Source organism: Capricornis sumatraensis, chromosome 1 (genome assembly GCF_032405125.1).
Source record: "Capricornis sumatraensis isolate serow.1 chromosome 1, serow.2, whole genome shotgun sequence".
In the NCBI taxonomy this organism is placed as follows: domain Eukaryota; kingdom Metazoa; phylum Chordata; class Mammalia; order Artiodactyla; family Bovidae; genus Capricornis; species Capricornis sumatraensis.
Genome location: NC_091069.1, coordinates 214,900,725 through 214,920,342, shown reverse-complemented (window position 1 = coordinate 214,920,342; position 19,618 = coordinate 214,900,725). Strand labels below are relative to the sequence as shown.

General features: G+C 42.7%; 1 protein-coding gene across 2 annotated transcripts in view; it reads right to left on the bottom strand.

Moving 5' to 3' along the window:
• Positions 1–2,905: 2,905 nt before the first annotated feature.
• Positions 2,906–19,618, bottom strand: part of RARRES1 (retinoic acid receptor responder 1) — a 42,263-nt gene continuing 25,550 nt past the window's right edge. Inside the window, exons 2-6 of one of the 2 annotated variants that reach the window (XM_068970316.1) lie at positions 18,835–18,897; positions 16,310–16,529; positions 13,218–13,354; positions 3,289–3,351; positions 2,906–3,209 (exon numbers count right to left, since the gene is read on the bottom strand). In XM_068970316.1, coding sequence (XP_068826417.1) covers positions 3,060–3,209; positions 3,289–3,351; positions 13,218–13,354; positions 16,310–16,529; positions 18,835–18,897 — 633 coding nt within the window. In that variant the 3' untranslated portion in view covers positions 2,906–3,059. The remainder of the gene's footprint in view (positions 3,210–3,288; positions 3,352–13,217; positions 13,355–16,309; positions 16,530–18,834; positions 18,898–19,618) is intronic. The other variant, XM_068970325.1, reaches the window with a different exon arrangement.

Below are 19,618 nucleotides of genomic sequence, written 5' to 3'. Positions count from 1 at the left end.
ATGACAGCGTGTATAAATAAGGGTTTCTTTTATCCTGCTTTCAGGATGATTGTTGGCTAATTTAAAGACAGATAGTATTATTTGCTGGAGAATGGTAGCAGCACTGGACAGTAGTATCACCCTGATTCCCCCTGATAGCAGGGTTGGGAATTTAAAATTATTCGCGGAGCTTTAAAAAAATATCCAGGCTAACCCTTAGGTGCTGCTGCTGCTTTGGATCAAGATCAAAGGTTTTCCAGCGTGTTCTAATATACAGGCATGGTTAAAGACCCCTGTAATATCACCTGTACCTCCAAAACATGAAACGTTCACATGTCATATTGTTAATATTCTTTTGTGTGATGTTAGAGTTTGGGCTGTTAGTTCTTAGCTTGGTAACTTTATCTGTAAAGATATACAGTCAATTTTCTATTATTCCTTTCCTCCTTGCTCACTCTGAGATTTAGGTTGTGAAGTCACTACATTGTCGCTGTGACAGCTGGGTCTTAGTTATGGCCCTCAGGATTTTTGATCTTTGTCGTGGCTTGCAAACTTTCAGTTGCAGCAGATGGGATCAGTTCTCTGGCCAGGGATCAAACCCAGGCCCCTTGCATTCGGAGCACAGAGTCTTAGCCACTGGACCACCAGGTAAGTCCCACTAAAATTTAATACTGAAGTTTTAGAGTTTTTCATATTTTAATAGTTTTGAAATATGGATGGGTCTTAAAATTGATGCCAGTTAACCAAGGCAGCCACCAGGTTAAGTAGTAAATTGTGACAAATAGGAATAAATCCCTTTGTAGAAAACATGTACTTTCCAAAAGTATGAATTTTTGAATTCGAGCTTTAATTGCTGCTTAAAATGTCTTCAAATAAAACTAATGCATCACTGAAATAGTTTATGTTTTCACAGGCAGTGTATTGTGAGCATTGACTCATTTATCCATAAGTGCCAGGCAGCATGTTATGTGGCTGTAGCACTTTGAAAGTTAGGAAAGGTCACAGAAGAGGTCATAGAATTTCCTAAGTTGAGAGAAATTAGTGTAATAAGCTCATTATGTCATGAAAGATTCTCATTCAAGGGCCAACATAGAAACTTCCAAATGACTTTCAGAAGAACTTATTAACTTCTAACTATTCATAGCTCAAAACAAAACTATGAGTAGAATCAAAGGAATACAGGCAAAATCCTGGTGTCACCTTGTATGTCTTAAAATTTTTGAAAATTGGAAAGAGATTAGGAAAATGAATGTGATACTGCCTATGACTCTCATTGTGTCAGAGTGACTCAGAATTTTTTAGACTCTTAATGAAAAGAGGGCTTAGGGAATTTAGAGGTTTTCATTTTATGTCAAGGCAGATGAAGTAATTTTTCTCCATTGTTAGCTAGCAAAATCAAGTCAGCAATTTTAGACTTTGTGCTAGAAAAGATGTTCTAATGGTGATATTCGGAGAAGGCAATGGCACCCCATTCCAGTACTCCTGCCTGGAAAATACCATGGATGGAGGAGCCTGGTAGGCTGCAGTCCATGGGGTCGTGAAGAGTCGAACATGACTGAGTGACTTTACTTTCACTTTTCACTTTCATGCATTGGAGAAGGAAATGGCAGCCCACTCCAGTGTTCTTGCCTGGAGAATCCCAGGGACGGGGAAGCCTGGTGGGCTGCCGTCTATGGGGTCACACAGAGTCGGACACGACTGAAACGACTTAGCAGCAGCAGCAGCAGCAGCAATGGTGATAGTGAGAAATTTTTAGTAGGCTTAACTTTTGTGGATTGTGTAAATCTATAAATTAGGTAACTTTTTTGTATGTTGTAAGGGTAGAGTTCACCTTTGTAATCTACTTTATATGTCTGTGTGTGTTAGTCACTTAGTCGTGTCCAACTCTTTGTGATCCCATGGACTGTAGCCCGCCAGACCCCTCTATCCATGGGATTCTCCAGGCAAGAATACTGGAGTGGATTGCCATTTCCTTCTCCAGGGGATCTTCCTGATCCAGGGATCGAACCCAGATCTCCTGCATTGTAGGCAGATTCTTTACCATCTGAGCCATAGGGAAGTACACATACAGATCTCGCCCCACTGCCTTCTGCAATCACAGTGAGCTACACTGAAATCTGTTACAAGGTTACCTTAGATTCCTTACCTGGTTGGATTAAAGGTTACATTTGTGAGTCTAATCTCACTAGTTAAAAATGCCTTTACAAGGATGAGAGGACTTAGAAAGTTGAGACAAGAAAGATGAAACCCCTTTCTAGTTCTTAACATGACACTGAAAGTTTAGAAATCACAGGACACTGAATGTGCTCACAGTGCTCTTGGCACTTTTTGGTAAATATTTAGGAAACTTCAGTTAGAGGAGCTTACTACTTTGTGTCGGCTTTATCTATCACTAGATTGTTTGAAATCTTAAAGTATTTTCTCTGCATTTGAACTCTTAAAGTATCTTCTCTGCATTATCATGTATGTTGGGGATCTGATATTTTCTTTAAATGGCTGTTTCCAATGCTTTGGAAAACTTACAATTCTTAAATCCAGTGGATGTTGAGAAGATGACTGCAGAGGGTTGGGGTTTTAAATGGAGTAGTACATAAAATGTATCTGCTAAAAAACAATAGTATAATTCATCTTTTCTTTTGTAAGAGTCCATGTCTTTACATACTAGATAGAAGCAATTTAACAATACAAATTAGTTGCCTGCAATATGATAAAACTACTGAGAAATGCAGATTTAGAGATGCGACCATCAATTTTGTTATAAATACTTATTAGTGCAGCTGTGGCATATACTAATTAACTAGATTTTATACTTCAGGGCTGAAACCCTGAGGAACCTGTGGGGTCACTGAGCAGAGTTCAGTATGTACCTATTCCCAGAGTTAAAAACTAAACCATACCCATCAAGAAACAAAAATCCCAATATCTTTTAATGTTTGAATATTTATTTGTAATCACAGGCTTTCCTAAATTATTAGATTGCCTTATACTTGGCTGTTTTACTAGAATAATGATTTAGGCTATTTAATGCAGAGTACAGTCATTTTGTTTAGAATGTGGTATAGACAGATGTGTCTTGCTTTTCAGAAATTACTAAGCTCCGTCAGTGCCACAGCCGATCCTTCTTCAGTTCCAGAGCCTTCTTCTGGTGTCTGTCGCTCTTGACAGTGGTACTTCACTTTCAGTGGTTTGCCGGGGTACCAGACCAGGTGAATACGGCAGGGAATAATTTCCTGGAGAACAAGAGTTCTAAAAGATTATGACCTGCCAAAACTTCTGGTTTAAGCAATTCTATGTACCATTATGTTTTACCTGTGTTGAGAATTCATGGAGTAGAACAGTATAATCAAAATCAATTGCATCATCATTTGTTTTCTAGAAGAAGAAAAAAAGAATTAGTGCAATAGATAGGATAGGTTTATATTAGCTCAGAATTTGGAAGGCTCATCTTACATAACTTCTCCAGTGGGTGCCTTGAATCACCTGCCGCCTCTTTGAGTCTAGCCTCATCTCCTTTGGTGCTATCCTACATCAAGATGTAGAAGTCATGGATTCTTACTGTTTTGCCACCAAGTCAGGAAAATCTAGTAAGATCTTTCTATCATTTTTTTCTCTCTAATACTTACAGGTTTTGATGGAGACTAAGGTCTATGAGAATAGGGAGAATCTACTGATACTAATATATGCACCTCAAGCTGATATGTAGACCTGCTATGCCAGGCAGTAAAGACGGGCAGGGCAACCAGGATTTCTAGAAGGCCACTGTGGCCAAGTCGTGTGCTAGGCATTTCATACATTTTCTCATGGAATTCTCCTGTCCTGCAAGAATATGTATTATGGTAGTGGTAGTCATTCAGTAGTGTCCGACTCTTTGCAACCCCATGGACTGTAGCCCACCAGGCTCCTCTGTCCATGGGATTTTCCAGGTAAGAGTACTGGAGTGGGTTGCCCTTCCTTTCTCCAGAGGATCTTCCCAACCCAGGGATCAAACCTGGGTCTCCTGCATTGCAGGCAGATTCTTTACCATTTGAGCAACCAGGTAAGCCCTAATTTTATAGGGAAGGTAACTTGAGGTTACAGCTAGTAGGTGATAAAATGGGGATTCAAACCCAGATAAATCTATGGACTTCGCCACTCACATCCTTCATGTTTTACCATATGGCTTCTAAACGACATTTTCCAGGTAAGCAGGCAGTCTCCCACATCTCTTTTATTCAATTGATTTTTATAAATGTTAAGCGTGACTAAATCAGTTTCCTGTATTTTGCAGTAACTGCTTGGGCTGCAAAAGAGCTTATCCCTTCCGTTTAAAAAAAAAAAAAAAAAGGAAGAAATATTTAAATTAATTTGGATTGTGACTTTAATCCACCAGACTTTCGTTGAGACTATCTAAGAATATGAAAAAGCAAAAACAAAAAGGAGATACTACATTCTGTCTTCCCTTTGCTTACACTGTTGAAGATTTTTTACAAGCCATGAAATTTCCATCAGGTGGAGAAAGGGAGGGAGGGATAAGGTAAAAAGAGTGGGCCTGGATCAATCACAAATTGACTGCTTTTCTGTGATGCTTTTCATCATTGGGTAGGTTTGCCTTCTGCCTAGCAGTGTACCCATGAATGATGAAAGCACATATCCAAAAGACAGACTGCACAGTCAAAGAATTCCTAAGAGAACATGTAGTGTCTCTTTTCTATAAAGGAACAGCTTCCGGAGGCCCCAGTTGTCAGTTGGGCATTGCTGGCTTTGGGGGTGGATTTAGCCTGTTTGACTCATTTGGTGGCCATCTTGACCTTGGGCTCTGTTGACACAGCTGGCTGCTGTGCTGCGTAATTCTTGTCTTAGACTTCTGTGCTGCCTGCATGATTTCTCAAGATCTGCTTACCATGTATTTCTACAGCTAAAAAAATTGGTATTAAGATTTTTTTACAAGCCATGAAATTTCCATCACGTGGAGAAAGGGAGGGAGGGATAAGGTAAAAAGAGTGGGCCTGGATCAATCAAAGAACACATGTACACACATGGCTGATTCATGTCAGCAAAAACCACTACCATATTGTAAAGTAATTAGCCTCCAATTTAAATAAATTAATTAAAGAAAAAAAACCTGGTCTTATATGTATGTTTTCAGGGCAGTGTCTCTGTTTTTGAAAATAGCATTTCTGAAGGAAACTGCCAGATTTATGGCAAAACGGGAAAAGGCCTGAAATAAATGATGGCATTCCAATTAATAATCCACACAAAAATTTGGGTTATTGTAATGCTTGGACACTCTCTACATTTAATTAAGACTTTCCTTAATAATTGGGCTTCCCTGGTGGTGCAGAGGTTAAAGCGTTTGCCTGCAATGTGGGAGACCTGGGTTCGATCCCTGGGTCGGGAAGATCCCCTGGAGAAGGAAATGGCAACCCACTCCAGTATTCTTGCCTGGAGAATCCCATGGACGGAGGAGCTTGGTGGGCTACAGTCCACGGTCGCAAAGAGTCAGACATGACTGAGCGACTTCACTTCCTTAATAAAGTTATTGAAACTAGGCTTATTAAAGAACTGCAGCCCAGACAAGGCATGTCCATGAACCTGGCAAAGTATCCAGGGTGCACTGCTCACACCAAGTAGGGCTCTGTCTGCCAGGGAGCCATCATTTTTAATATTATTCAGAAATAATCCCTTAGTTTTGTTCAAATCATCACATATGTCAAAACCTCAGTCCAAACTGAGGGCCTACTGTCACATTTTCCTGATAATTCAGTGCTGTAATCTTCCTAGAGACAGACCTGAAGTGTTTGGTTTCCTTACTCATGACCCCCTACTGCCCCGCTCACCTCTAAAAAAGGAATGATCCCTAGCAGAACCAGGGTGGTTTTAATAGAGACTAAGTAGGCTTAGGTTATGAGTATATGCTATGAAAAATTTTGTTTTGTTTTAATTGAAGTGTAGTTGATTTACAGTGTTGCTAGTTTCTGTGTACAGCCAGGTGACTCAGTTATACATATATGTACATATTCTTTTTCCTATGTTGCAGTAGGTCCTTGTTGGTTATTTTATATACAGTGGTTTGTATCTGCTAATTTACCCCTCTCTTACCCCCTTTTCCCCTTTGGTAACCATAAGTTTGTTTTCTGTTTGTGAGTCTTTCTGTTTCATAAATAAGTTCATTTGTATCCTATTTTAGATTCGACACGTGATACTGTATGGCGTTTGACTTCACTTAGTATGATAATCTCAAGGTCCACCCTTGAAGCTGCCAATGGCGCAGTCTCATTTCCTTTTATGACTGAGCAATACTGTGCATCTATACTACATCCTCGTTATCTGTTTGTCTGCTGATGGACAGTTTAGGTTGCTTCCATGTCTTGGCTGTATTGTAAATAATGCTGCTGTGGGCATGAGTATCTTTTCGGATGATGGTTTTCTCAGGATATATGTCCAGGGGTGGAACTGCTGGATCATATGGCAATTCTGTTTTTAGTTTGCTATTCCTTAGTTTTCTAAGGAACCTCCCTACTGTTTTCCATAGTGGCTGAATCAACTTACATTCTCACCAACAGTTTTAGGAGGTTTCCTTTTCTCCAAACCTCCAGAATTTCTATTTGTGGACATTCAAGATGTGATGGCCATTCTGAGCAGTATGCGGTGGTACCTCACTGTAGTTTTAATTTGCATTTCTACAATAAACTAGCAAGGAGATCAATCAGTCCTGGGTGTTCATTGGAAGAACTGATGCTGAAGCTGAAACTCCAGTACTTTGCCCACCTCATGCGAAGAGCTGACTCTTTGGAAAAGACCCTGATGCTGGGAGGGATTGGGGGCAGGAGGAGAAGGGGACGACAGTTTCCTGAGCTACCTTGGGCCACGGGACCCCTCCAGTCACTCCTTGCTTCTCTGTCTTGGCTTTGTCAGCCCTGCCTTCCTGGCTCTAGTCTAGGGACAGTCCCGAGACTTTCTGATCTTGGTGACTTAAAAAAAAAAAATGTTGCTTGTTTTGCTTCTTGCTGGGTTTTTTTTTTTTTTCTTCTTTTTCTGAAAGATCACAAAAATCTTTAGTGGCTACCAAGCAGAATTTGAAAATCTATGAGGGTTTGTGCATACTTTTCTTTAAGACAACTCTAATCTTGGAAGCTAAGCTAACAAGGGTCAGGCCCAGTTAGTACTTGGATGGGAGACTGCCTGTAAAAATAAGATAACTCTGATCTGAAATGTGGGCTTCCCAGGTGACTCAGTGGTAAAGAATCCACCTGCCAATGCAAGAGACATGAGTTCAATCCCTGGGTTAGGAAGATTCCCCTAGAGAAATTAATGGCAACTCACTCCAGTATTCTTCCCTGGAGAATTCCATGGACAGAGGCACCTGGCAGGCTACAGTCCAAGGAGTCACAAAAGAGTCAGACATAACGAAGCAACAACAATCTGAAACGCTATCAACCTTAAACCAAATTTCCAAGTTGCTTCAGTACTGAAGCTAACATAAATCTAAATAAGTTTGTTAATCTTCATTTCATAGTCCTAAGAGAAGTGATTTGCCTTAGGTGACCCAGCAAGCAGTTGCACATTCAATTATTATTTATCTAAAACCCAAATACCACAGAGTAAAAATCTAAAGCTACTCAGTGACCATTCTCCCCCTGCGTTTGATTTTCCTAACCCTACAGTTACATTTGTCCCCACTTTCCCACTTTGCAGGCTGGTTGAACGATACTGATGGGACAGATGACATCAAGACAGGCTAGAATGAGCCAGAAATGGAGCTGCTGTTTTTGACCCACAGCAAAAACTGGTGGTGACTTTGGTGATGTGAGATATACAAATGCAAAAAATGGAAAACACTGCCATTAAAAGATACTAATTTTTCTGTTTTGTCTCTGTTCTCTCTTCCTATTGAGTTTTCCTCTGACACTCATTAAAATTATTTCTATTACTTTGACACCACTTTCTACACTAAACAAAAAATTTCCCCTAACTTCTCAGTTAAAGTCTTCATAGTTGAGAGAAAGTGACCTAAGAAAAGATGTAGTACTGTATCCAGACCCCTAACGTAACAACTCTCAGTTAGATGGTCATCTCTATTAAAAAGTGCGCTATAGGGGAAAGAAATGTGTTCGTTTCAGTAAGTAAAGAAAATACATTTCAAACAGTTGTCCACTTTACAAGTGACCTTTGAAAGGCACACCAAGCTCTTACTGGCATTAACAATGCTAACTGGATGCCGGGCAAGCCCTTGTCCTCAGAAGATACGCACTGAGCAATCCACAGTGAACCCACTGCTTCACCTACCCGAGAAGAAAACGATTTTTAGAAATCTTAAAGTTGGCTCAGCTTGCCTCTTGCAGAATAGTTGATATTGTTTACTCTGGAAATGCCCTTCCCCTCCCTGCACATCATAACTGGCTGAGAAAACCCCCACTCAGCCTTCTCCATGTCCACACCCAGTGTGAAAGTGTTCATCGTTCAGTCGTATCCAACTCTGCGAACCCAGGACTGTAGCCCACCAGTCTCCTCTGTCCATGGGATTCTCCAGGCAAGAATACTGGAGTGGTTGCCATTTCCTCCTCAGGGATCAAACCCCGATCTCTTGCATTACAGGCAAATTCTTTACCATCTGAGCCACCAGAGAACACCCAACCAGCTGAGGAAGACTGGCCCTAATTTCAGTTCATGACCGCAGACCTAGGGCCTGCAGGGCTGTGTGATGCTCAAATCCAAGACTCCCCCTTGCCCTCCACCAACACACACACACACCCCATCACCTCCTGTCTCATCCTTGCTCTCAGCTGGTGACCTTCCCTCATTTTTCACTGAGAAGAGACAGAACAGAACTTCCACAAGCTGCCACATGACATCAGCCCTCCCAGCAGCACCTGTCCCACACCTGTCTGCATTCCTCCAGGGGAACCCTGTGCCCTTGACCAAGGTCTTCTCCTGGATTGACCTTATCCTCTCTATATCTCTCCAAAGATACTAACTCCATCAAGTCTTCCTTCTCTTCCCTACAAGTTCTACTTCACCCCTCTTTACTGGATTTTTCTCATCAACATGCAAATATGTTGCTGAATCTCCCAACCTGAAAATACAACAGAAAACCCACGTGACCCACCCTCCAGTGTTAGTCTCTTTTTTTTAAATTCCCCTTTATAGCTAAATTCCTTGAGACAAGGAGTGCCCATTTCCATTCCCATTCTTTCCTTACCCTGCTCCAGTCAAGAGTTCACCCACACTGTGCCAGTGAGACAACTCTTGATAAGCTTGCCAACTGCCTGTATCAAATGGCCAATTCTTGGGCCTCATCTTCGTTGTCTTCCCAGGAACATTTGATACAATCAACCCTCATCCTTGAAAGACTTTCTTTTCTACTATCTCCAACTTCTACAGTTAAAAGTGTTTCAGGGCTCAATCCTTACATGACCTTTGTCTACATCCATTTTCCGACCTCATCCACTCTCGTGGCTTTAAAAGCCTTCTGTATTGTGTTTGGCCTTGGAGTATAAAATGAAGCAGGGCAAAGGCTAACAGTATTGCCAAGAGAATGCACTGGCCATAGGAAACACCCTCTTCGAACAACACGAGAAGACTCTACACATGGACATCATCAGATGGTCAATACCAAAATCAGACTGATTATATTCTTTGCAGCCAAAGATGGAGAAACTCTATACAGTCAGCAAAAACAAGACCGGGAGCTGACTGTGGCTCAGATCATAAACTCCTTATTGCAAAATTCAGACTTCAATTGAAGAAAGTAGGGAAAACTACTAGGCCATTCAGATATGACCTACATCAAATCCTTATGATTATACAGTACAAGTGACAAATAGATTCAAGGGATTAGATCTGCTAGACAGAGTGCCTGAAGGACTAGGGATGGAGGTTTATAACACTGTACAGGAGGCAGTGATCAAAACCATCCCCAAAAAAAAGAAATGCAAAAAGGCAAAAGGGTTGCCTGAGGAGGCCTTACAAATAGCTGAGAAAAGAGGAGAAGCAAAAGACAAAGGAGAAAAGGAAAGATACATCCATCTGAATGCAGAGGTCCAAAGACTAGCAAGGAGAGATAAGAAAGGCATCCTAAGTGAACAATGCAAAGAAACAGAGGAAAACAATAGAATAGGAGACTAGAGATCTCTTTGAGAAAATGAGAGATACCAAGGGACTATTTCATGCAAAGATGGGCACAATAAAGGAATAAAATGGTATGGACCTAACAGAAGCAGATATTAAGAAGAGGTAGCAAAAATACACAGAACTATACCAAAAAAAAGTTATGACCAACTTAGATAGCATATTCAAAAGCAGAGACATTACTTTGCCGACTAAGGTCCGCCTAGTCAAGGCTATGGTTTTCCCAGTGGTCATGTATGGATGTGAGAGTTGGACTGTGAAGAAAGCTGAGCACCGAAGAATTGATGCTTTTGAACTGTGGTGTTGGAGAAGACTCTTGAGAGTCCCTTGGACTGCAAGGAGATCCAAACAGTCCATTCTGAAGGAGATCAGCCCTGGGATTTCTTTGGAAGGAATGATGCTAAAGCTGAAACTCCAGTACTTTGGCCACCTCATGTGAAGAGTTGACTAATTGGAAAAGACTCTGATGCTGGGAGGGATTGGGGGCAGGAGAAGGAGGGGACAACAGAGGATGAGATGGGGGATGGCATCACTGACTCGATGGACGTGAGTCTGAGTGAACTGCGGGAGCTGGTGATGGACAGGGAGGTCTGGCATGCTGCAATTCATGGGGTCGCAAAGAGTCAGACACGACTGAGCAACTGAACTGAACTGATACAAAAAAAAAGATCTTAATGACCCAGATAAACATGATGGTTTGATCACTCACCTAGAGCCAGACATCCTGGAGTGCAAAGTCAAGTGGGCCTTAGGAAGCATCACTACAGACAAAGCTAGTGGAGGTGATGGCATTCCAGTTGAGCTATTTCAGATCCTAAAAGATGATGGTGTTAAAATGCTGCCCTCAATATGCCAGCAAATTTGGAAAACTCAGCAGTGGCCACAGGACTGGAAAAGATCAGTTTTCATTCCAATCCCAAAGAAGGACAATGCAAAAGAATGTTCAAACTACCACACAATTGCATTCATTGCACATGCTAGCAAAGCAATGCTCAAAATTCTCCAAGCCAGGCTTCAATAGTACATGAACAGATGTTCAAGCTGGATTTAGAAAAGGCAGAGGACCAAGAAATCAAATTGCCAACATTCACTGCATCATAGAAAAAGCAAGAGGATTTCAGAAAAACCTCTACTACTGCTTCACTGACTACACTGAAGCCTTTCTGTGGATCACAACAACAAACTGGAAAATTCTTAACAAGATGGAAATACCAGATCAGCTTACCTGCCTCCTGAGCAATCTGTATGCAGGCCAAGAAGCAACAGTTAGAACCAGACATGGAACAACGGACTGGTTCCAAATTGGGAAAGGAGTACGTCAAGGCTGTATCTTGTCACTCTGCTTATGTAACTTATATGCAGAGTACATCGAAATGTCAGGCTGAATGAAGCACAAGCTGGAATCAAGATTGCTGAGAGAAATATCAATAACCTCAGATACACAGATGACACCACTCTTATGGAAGAAAGTGAAGAGGAACTAAAGAGCCTCTTGATGAAGGTGAAAGAGGAGAGTGGAAAAATTGACTTAAAACTCAACATTCAAAAAATGAAAATCATGGCGTTTGGTCCCATCACTTCATGGCAAACAGATGGAGAAACAATGGCAACACTGACAGACTTTATTTTCTAGGGCTCCAAAATCACTGCAGATGGTGACTACAGCCGTGAAACTAAAAGACACTGGCTCCTGGGAAGAAAAGCTATGACAAACCTAGACAGCATATTAAAAAGCAGAGACATTACTTTGCCAACAAAGTTCCATCTAGTCAAAGCTATAGTTTTTCCAGGAGTCATGTATGGATGTGAGAGTTGGACTATAAAGAGAGCTGAATGCCAAAGAATTGATGCTTTTGAACTGTGGTGTTGGAGGAGACTCTTGAGAGTCCCTTGGACTACAAGGAGATCAAACCAGTCAGTCCTAAAGGAAATCAATCCTGAATATTCATTGGAAGGACTGATGCAAAGAGATGACTCAGCAGGAAAGACCCTGATGCTGCAAGAGACTGAAGGCAGGAGGAGAAGGGGACGACAGAGGACAAGATGGTTGGATGGCATCCCTGACTCAGTGGACATGAGTTTGAGCAGGCTCCGGGAGACGGTGAAAGACAGGGAAGCCGGGGGTGCTGCAGTCTGTGGGGTCGCAGAATCAGACACAACTGAGCGGCTAAACAGCAACGTCGCTGTTGACACCAACCCAGACCTCTCCCCTGAACTTCAGACTCTTACGTTCAGAGGACTATCCAAATTCTCTACTTGGAATTTAGAATGCCCCAAATCAAGCTAATTTCTACCCAGATCTGTTCCTCTGTAAATGAAAAGTAGCCTTCCGGTTATTCATGCCAAATCCTAAGAATCATCCTCAACTTTTCTCATTGTCAGACATTCCACATTCAGCCCATCAACAAATACTGTTAGTCCGTCTTCAAAATCCAAATGCTTCTCACCATTTCCACAGCTGCCACCCTGATGCAAGTTACCAGCAGACTTTGCCTAGGTCACTGCAATACTCTCTTGTTCTGCCTGTTTCCACCCTTGTCTGTCTAGTCTGTTCTCAACACAGCAGCCAAAATGATCCAATCTGGAAGTCAGATTGTCACTCTTCTGCTAAAAAGTCCTATAGTAAGTAAATGACAAGGTCCTTCTGATGGCCTCCCAGGCCTTGTGTGGACTCATCCAGCCCATCAGCCACACTGCTGCCTCGGGTCCCTCTGCCTGAAACCCCTTCTCTTCTGGGGGCACGCTTGCTCTCACTTCTGTTGGACCTCTGCTCAAATTAGAGGGGCCTTACTTTAGACTACAGTATAATTCTCTCAATACCCCACATTCCCTTCTCCCTGCTTTATTTTTCTCCATAGCCCTTATTACCATTTGGTACACATTTTCTTGTTTATCGGTTCACCATCTTCTCCCACTAGAATTAGTCCCAATACAGACAGCTACGTTCGAGTCTTTTGTTCACTGCTATATCCTCAGTCCCCAAAAGAGTACCGGACATTCACATATTTATTGAGTGAATGAAATGCAGTTAAAACTCTTGCCACAAATCTAGAAATTCATCTTAATTTTTTCTAAGAACATTGCACTGGTTGTCTCCCTTGGGTTACAAGTTAATTTTTTGTTTTTCTTACCCACTGCTTGACACTGCTTATCTGTGACATGAAGTAGTGTAGAAACGGTGTTGTCTTTTGCCACATCACGTAAGAGCTGCCCAGAAAAGCTAGGTTCCAGATGGGTCTCAGGGATGGAGCAATATATCCATGACTGTCTGAAGGAAAAACAAAGTGCATTCGTGTTAAGACATTTATGGGACAAAAGTTTAGAAGTTTCAGTAGTCAAACAGGACTCGTATCTGTGTCTATGTTGTATAGAGGTTTACATGCTTCAGTTTGCCTGGTAAGTAAAGCTACTATAAAACAGTTTAAGGGCTACTTGCTGCATTACATAAATGCAAAGTAAGAGCTGTAATGATTAATCTAAAAATCTTCAATCTTTTAATTAGATGGGAATATCTACCAGTTACATTCTCCACATCACTTTCTACTTTCATTCTACAGTGAATGTGCTGGTCTTCCCCAATCCAGCAAACGTCTTTGTCCTTCTCTGATCCCAGGCATTAAAGCCAATCCGTGGCAGCATCTGTCACTTTTTTTTTTTTTTTTGGCCAAATGAAAAAAATCAAGTGGGTTTTTCCTGTGGTATTGATTTTGGGACTGTAATCTTTTAAATTCAGCATTTATTTTTTAAAAATTACTTAATATCAGATACTGGGATAGGTAGGAAAACAATGACTATCTTTTGTGACTTTTAGGAACTCTAATTTTAGCAAGTTATTTATGAGCTGTTCATGGACCATCATTTATGTAGTTTGAAAGAGATATTCCTGGTCTGTATTAAAGCCTAATAATAGTTTAATATGTGAGGAATACTAACAGCTTACTTAGGAAATGAACCCTTCTTGGTAAAATAATCTTTTGCATAAATTCTGCTCTGTGTTGGTAGAACTTGATTGATTTATAACAGCATCAGTTCAGAAGGCATTCATTGATTGCTCGGGTGCTGTAGGCAGTACAAAGAGAGACCCTACCTCTTCTTGTTGACAGTGTAGAAAGGCAGCTGACACCTTTCTTAAGAGAGGGAAGATTACAGAGGAGAGGAGGGCACAGGAAACGGGGAGATTTTTTGGGCTGAAGAAGTTGGGGAATATGTCACAGAGATGAGATTTGAGCTAAGCCTTGAATTCTTGTGTGTGTGTGTGTGTGTGTGTGTGTGTGTGTGCACATGCATGTGAGAAAGAGTGAAAGACTCCCTTCATCTTACAGTACCACTCTGAGTTTAAATCTTGAGATCAAAACAAATTAACCACAGAAGAAAAATCAGTTATACAAAATACTGTGAATAGTGAGAGCAACCGAATTTGTGTCCAGCATGAATTCGGTAGCACTGATGCAGAGTCACTTTGGACTTTAGCTGGTTATTCCCCAGTCTTTTATATGTAACATATTGGGCTCATCTATAGGAAGTTTATAAAATTAGAAAAGGTGAAACTTTTTACTTATAATGAAAACTAGACAATTACTTTTTAGGGGAAAAACAGTGCAGAGCAAGGACATCATAAGATGGATTCGATCTTCTCACTCACCAATTGTAGAGAAAACTGCTCAACAGTCAAAACGCTGGGTTAACTAAATAATGGGATCTGCTGAGAGTTGAATTGCCTACTCCAACATGGATTTTGATTCACTTTATCCAAAACCAAACCTTTTCAGTTATAAGTAGATAATTTTATATATACAGGCTATAAATAGCACCATTAAATGTCTCTGCTGAATTTAAAGTGACAAGAGAACTTGTAGATTTCATTGATGAAAACATGCACGCTATTAAATCATTTGAATCTTCATAGCAACACATGGAGAAGGCAATGGCAACCTACTCCAGTACTCTCACCGGGGACTACAGACCCTAGGGACTGTAGCCCGCCAGGCTCCTCTGTCCATGGGATTCTCCAGGCAAGAAGACTGGAGTGGGTTGCCATTTCCTTCTCCAGGGGATCTTCCTGACCCAGGGGTCGAACCTGCATCTCTTATGTCTCCTGCATTGGCAGGTGGGTTCTTTACCACTAGCGCCACTTGGGAAGCCCCCTTTTCTTCCCATTTGCACTTAGCTAAGCAGGGGATTAATCCCTAAAAAACTAGATTGTAAGTATTAGTCAGTGGTCTCCTTATTTCAGGCAGTTAAATATAAGCAAATTCTACTACAGTATGAGATTCTGACTCTTTGGAACGGGATTTAATCCAAGTTGCCAGAGTCCTATAATGAGAACGATCCAAGCTCTGCATTTGAGAAGCACAAAGAGCAGGATCCTACCTCCAGGTCTGTCAGAACACTCAGCCCCTATAATGGAGGGACACAGATGCAGTAATGAATGGAGACGGCAGGGCCTCCACGCTGAGATGGGTCTCTCTCAGCCTCCGGGCAAATGAGCAGGCTGCGAGAGACACAGGGAGCACTGTGGTGGCCAGATGTCAAGTCTAATGCCTAAGTGCAGGTGCAGAGATGACTTTGCGGTTTTGGAAATTGGATTTGCCGGTAAGTGCCCAGTCTCTGAGTGCCAGAGCAAATGGGCTCTGCTTCACTTCAGCTGAGTCACTGGAGAGGCAAGGTTCATTTCTCAGAAGAGACGGCACCACTGCCCATTAGCTCCGGACCTAAAATGAGATCAGCTCGACTCCACTACAGCCTCCCAGCAAGGCCCCAAGACAGTCGACTCGCCCAGCCCTGGTGCAGAAAGCGATGCTGGGCATAGCCAAGGCCCTGGATAGGGTCTCATCACTTTAAGTTCCCAAAACCACCACTAGAAACCTCTAGAAACGTCTCCTCGGCTCCTGGACTCAACCCTGAAAACTGCACCTCTGTGTGTGGGTCCTGTTACAAAGACAGGTGGTCTTCCACCTCTTTTGGAGTCAAGCTCTTGCCCTGCCCGCGTCTGGGATGGAAGTGGGCAGGTGAAAGGGGCACAGACAGTTCCTGATGGAGTCACTATCTTGTACTGGAGGAGAACCGGAAAAGGATTCTTCTGAATTTTGTTTAAATAATGAGGTAAACCACCTTCTGTCGTTAAAGTGCCATTTGGGAAATAAACTTTTAGATGATCATTCTTCCTGAGATTTAGTAATGACACACATTCCTGAACATAGACATTCCAGAGATGGGCATATACCAGGAATCCTGACTGCGTTCAAGGGGCTTTTAAGCTGCTTCATAAGCCTGTAGAGCTGGTAATCCTCTTCCTGTCTCCTCTCCTTCTTAATGAGCTGAGTACATGTCACATTAACGGCTGGTCTGGGTTTATCATTCCTGAAAAATACTTGAGCAGAACATGTTCCCAGACGTTTCTCACCTTCCTGAAATAAAGATTTTGGAATTAAAAAGGATGGTTCCTCATCACTTCACACCCACCCCAACGTACAAACACAAGATGGGGGAGCTCCCCATACATGGCAGGTATGCCCTGGCCTGCATATGTAGTGGTCTGCTTTGTAGAGTGTGATTTTGGGGCTCACACTAAACACAACAATCTTCAGCCTTTGCTGTCTCTTAAATTCCTGCTTTCTGATGGTGCCCTTAGGAAAGAAGGCTGGGCATTTTCCAAAGAAATACTCACTGACAGCTGTGAGTGCTGCTCAGCTCAAAACTCTAAGACAGGTACTTTCCTCTCTGGGACCAATGTAATACTCAGTTGGAACTCAAGCTTGCAAACTTTGACCAAGAGGAAGCTGATCTCCATGAACACAAGTGACAATACCATCATGCTGCCTGATGAATTTGGTCCTCTTCAATTTTACAGATTAAGACTGACAATTAAAGAGGAACCTCCTCCACGTGTCACAGCTAGTAGGTAAGTGGTCAGCCAGGACCTCAGCTGTGTCTGTGATGTCAGGGCCCTAGCTCTGGAGAGCCCCGAGATCTAATCTGGAAGAAGTAGAAGCACAAACCACCCCTGAGGGGCTGCTCCAACTATCCACATGACCGGGGGCTGTCGGCTTATACTCACATTGAAACCTGGATACGCTGAGTGTTCTGGGATCGCCCTCACGTACTCTCTAACCCAGAGACACGTGGAGCTGGGTAGCTGCATGCTCTAAGTAGACATCAAGTGCACGACTCATTTCTGGGACAGTTCTTTACCCTTTTAGGTCACTGATTCCTCAATCTAACAATAAAAGCCAAGGAACTGCTTCTCAGAAAAATGCATGTTCGCTCAAACCATCCACGGGGCCTATGATTTGAGGAAGTCCATGGCCCGAGTAAACTCCTGTAACAACCTGGTCAGTTGACCAACTCAGTTCTTTTCCCTTTTACAGTTATTTGAACTGGGTGGAGTCCCAGTTTTGTTTTTTTGGTTAAAACAACCAAAAAAAAAAAAAAAGCCCACAAACAAATTGTAATCAAGATTGGATTTACCTAATAAGCTCCCCCTCCTAGAACTAAAGCCAAAAAACCCACAAAAACTGCAATAGGCTTTCCTAATCATCAGTGCCATGCAGGGAAATGGTGAAGAGGCTTATCAAGGGCAAAAGACAGGGCTGGCACGTGGGCTCCTTTGAGGTCAAAGCTATTTCCAAAGCAGGGGAAGGGAAATGGGTGTTGTCCCCTTCTGTTTTATTTTTCTTTCCCCCCCCAGTTGGCCCCACAGAATCAAAGCAGTTGCCTGAAGATGAAAGAACTCTCCTCAGCCCCTCATTAGCTCCCCATGCCCTTCAGAGAAGCACAGCAGGTCAAAATAATCTAGGAGTCATTTTCCCTTTTGCTTTAACTGAACACCTCCGCTGGCAACACAGAAACCAAAAGCACCCTCCTTATGCTTTAATAAAGTGTTAATTCTCAGGTTAATAAGCACAGTTGGCGTACTGTTGTCCGGTCAGTTCTGAATACTGGTAAGCTTTCTTTCAGAAGCCTCCACTGGAGGGGCCCTGCCTTCTCTGAAGCTCTGCCTCCCTGAGACACCTTGGTGCTGCCTGCCCACCCCTGCAGCCCTGACTCAGTGCCACATAGAGGGCTTTGGGCTGCTCCCTCCACCCAGGTTCTGGTTGATGCCTCCCAGCTCGGCCCAGCACTGGGAAGTTCATCTGGCTCTGACTTCTGTCTGGATCTCCTGTTAACTCTCTTCTTGACAGCAGGGGAAAGGAAACTTGGAGAATCATGGCCTGCTGGGTCACAGCTGGAGAGGTTGAAGGTGCCTGCGGGGTGACAGGCTGCTCTGGGTTACAGAATACCCCTGCTCAGGGCAGCTCCCGGAGATGGTCTCCCGCTATGCCAGCCCACTAACGAGAAATGTCACCAGCTGACAGGAAAAGAGCAGGCTGGCATTTAGAAGTGAGTCACTCCAGGGATTCTGAGATGTGCGGGAGGGGCTGCGGATGCTAGAGCGTGAAACACCCTCCTAGCGACAAAGATGGCTCTGTGGACTGTTTTCAGAGCAACCCTGTTTAAGGTCATGAAGTTGTCCTGCCAAGCTCTAGTCTTCGATTCTTGAGAACAAATAGAAAACGAAGCAGGACAGAAAAACACACGCACACAAGTAAATCTCCAGGCCTCTATATACAGGTTTGATCAAAAAGTCTGTTCGTGTATTATGGAAAACTCCAAATGAACTTCTTGGCCAACCCAATATTAATATTCTCACTTAAAAAAAAAATCCATAAAAGTTGTTAATGGGACACTTCACGAACCATGGCAGCTTACCTCTGCTCTGTAGAATTCTGTGGTAAACACCAAGTCAAATTTATATTCCTTCTTCTGATTAACCTGAAGCACAGAAATGGAATTTTAGCCAAGTGGAAGTTCTGTTAACAGAAATCAAACGTGAATATTCACTGGAAAGACTGATTATGAAGTTGAAGCTTCCATACTTTGGCCACCTGATGCAGAGAGTCAACTCATTGATAAAGTCCCTGATGCTGGGAAAGATTGAAGGCAGGAGGAGAAGGGGACAACAGAGGATGAGATAGTTGGATGGCATCACCGACTCAATGGACATGAGTTTGAGCAAGCTCCGGGAGATGGTGAAGGACAGGGAAGCCTGGCGTGCTGCAGTCCATGGAATCACAAACAGTCAGACAAGACTTAGTAACTGAACAACAACCGCTTACTCTCTTGGGATAACATGACATGCAAATGGAAGCTGTAGCACTTACACCTGAATAAAATCGATTTTTTTTTTTTTTAACCAGGAGAAAAGATCTCAAATTTTGGTCTGATCATGCCACTCTGCTTGCTGATTTGACAGCTGCTCACAAACAGGAAGGTTGAGAGGGGGAAACTGGTCCTGATGCTAGAAGCTGGCTTTGTGGGAGCAGCTGGAGAAACAGACGTGAGCACACAGGGTTGAGGAGAGGGTTCCCTCCTTCCCCAACCACCGGTGCCCCTCCATGCCCTGTGCTGGGCACCGGGCCTCAGCAGCTCCCCCTCCTGCCGCTCACAGTTGAAAACAGGATCCGGCGACAAAGATGCAGCCAGTAATGATGGG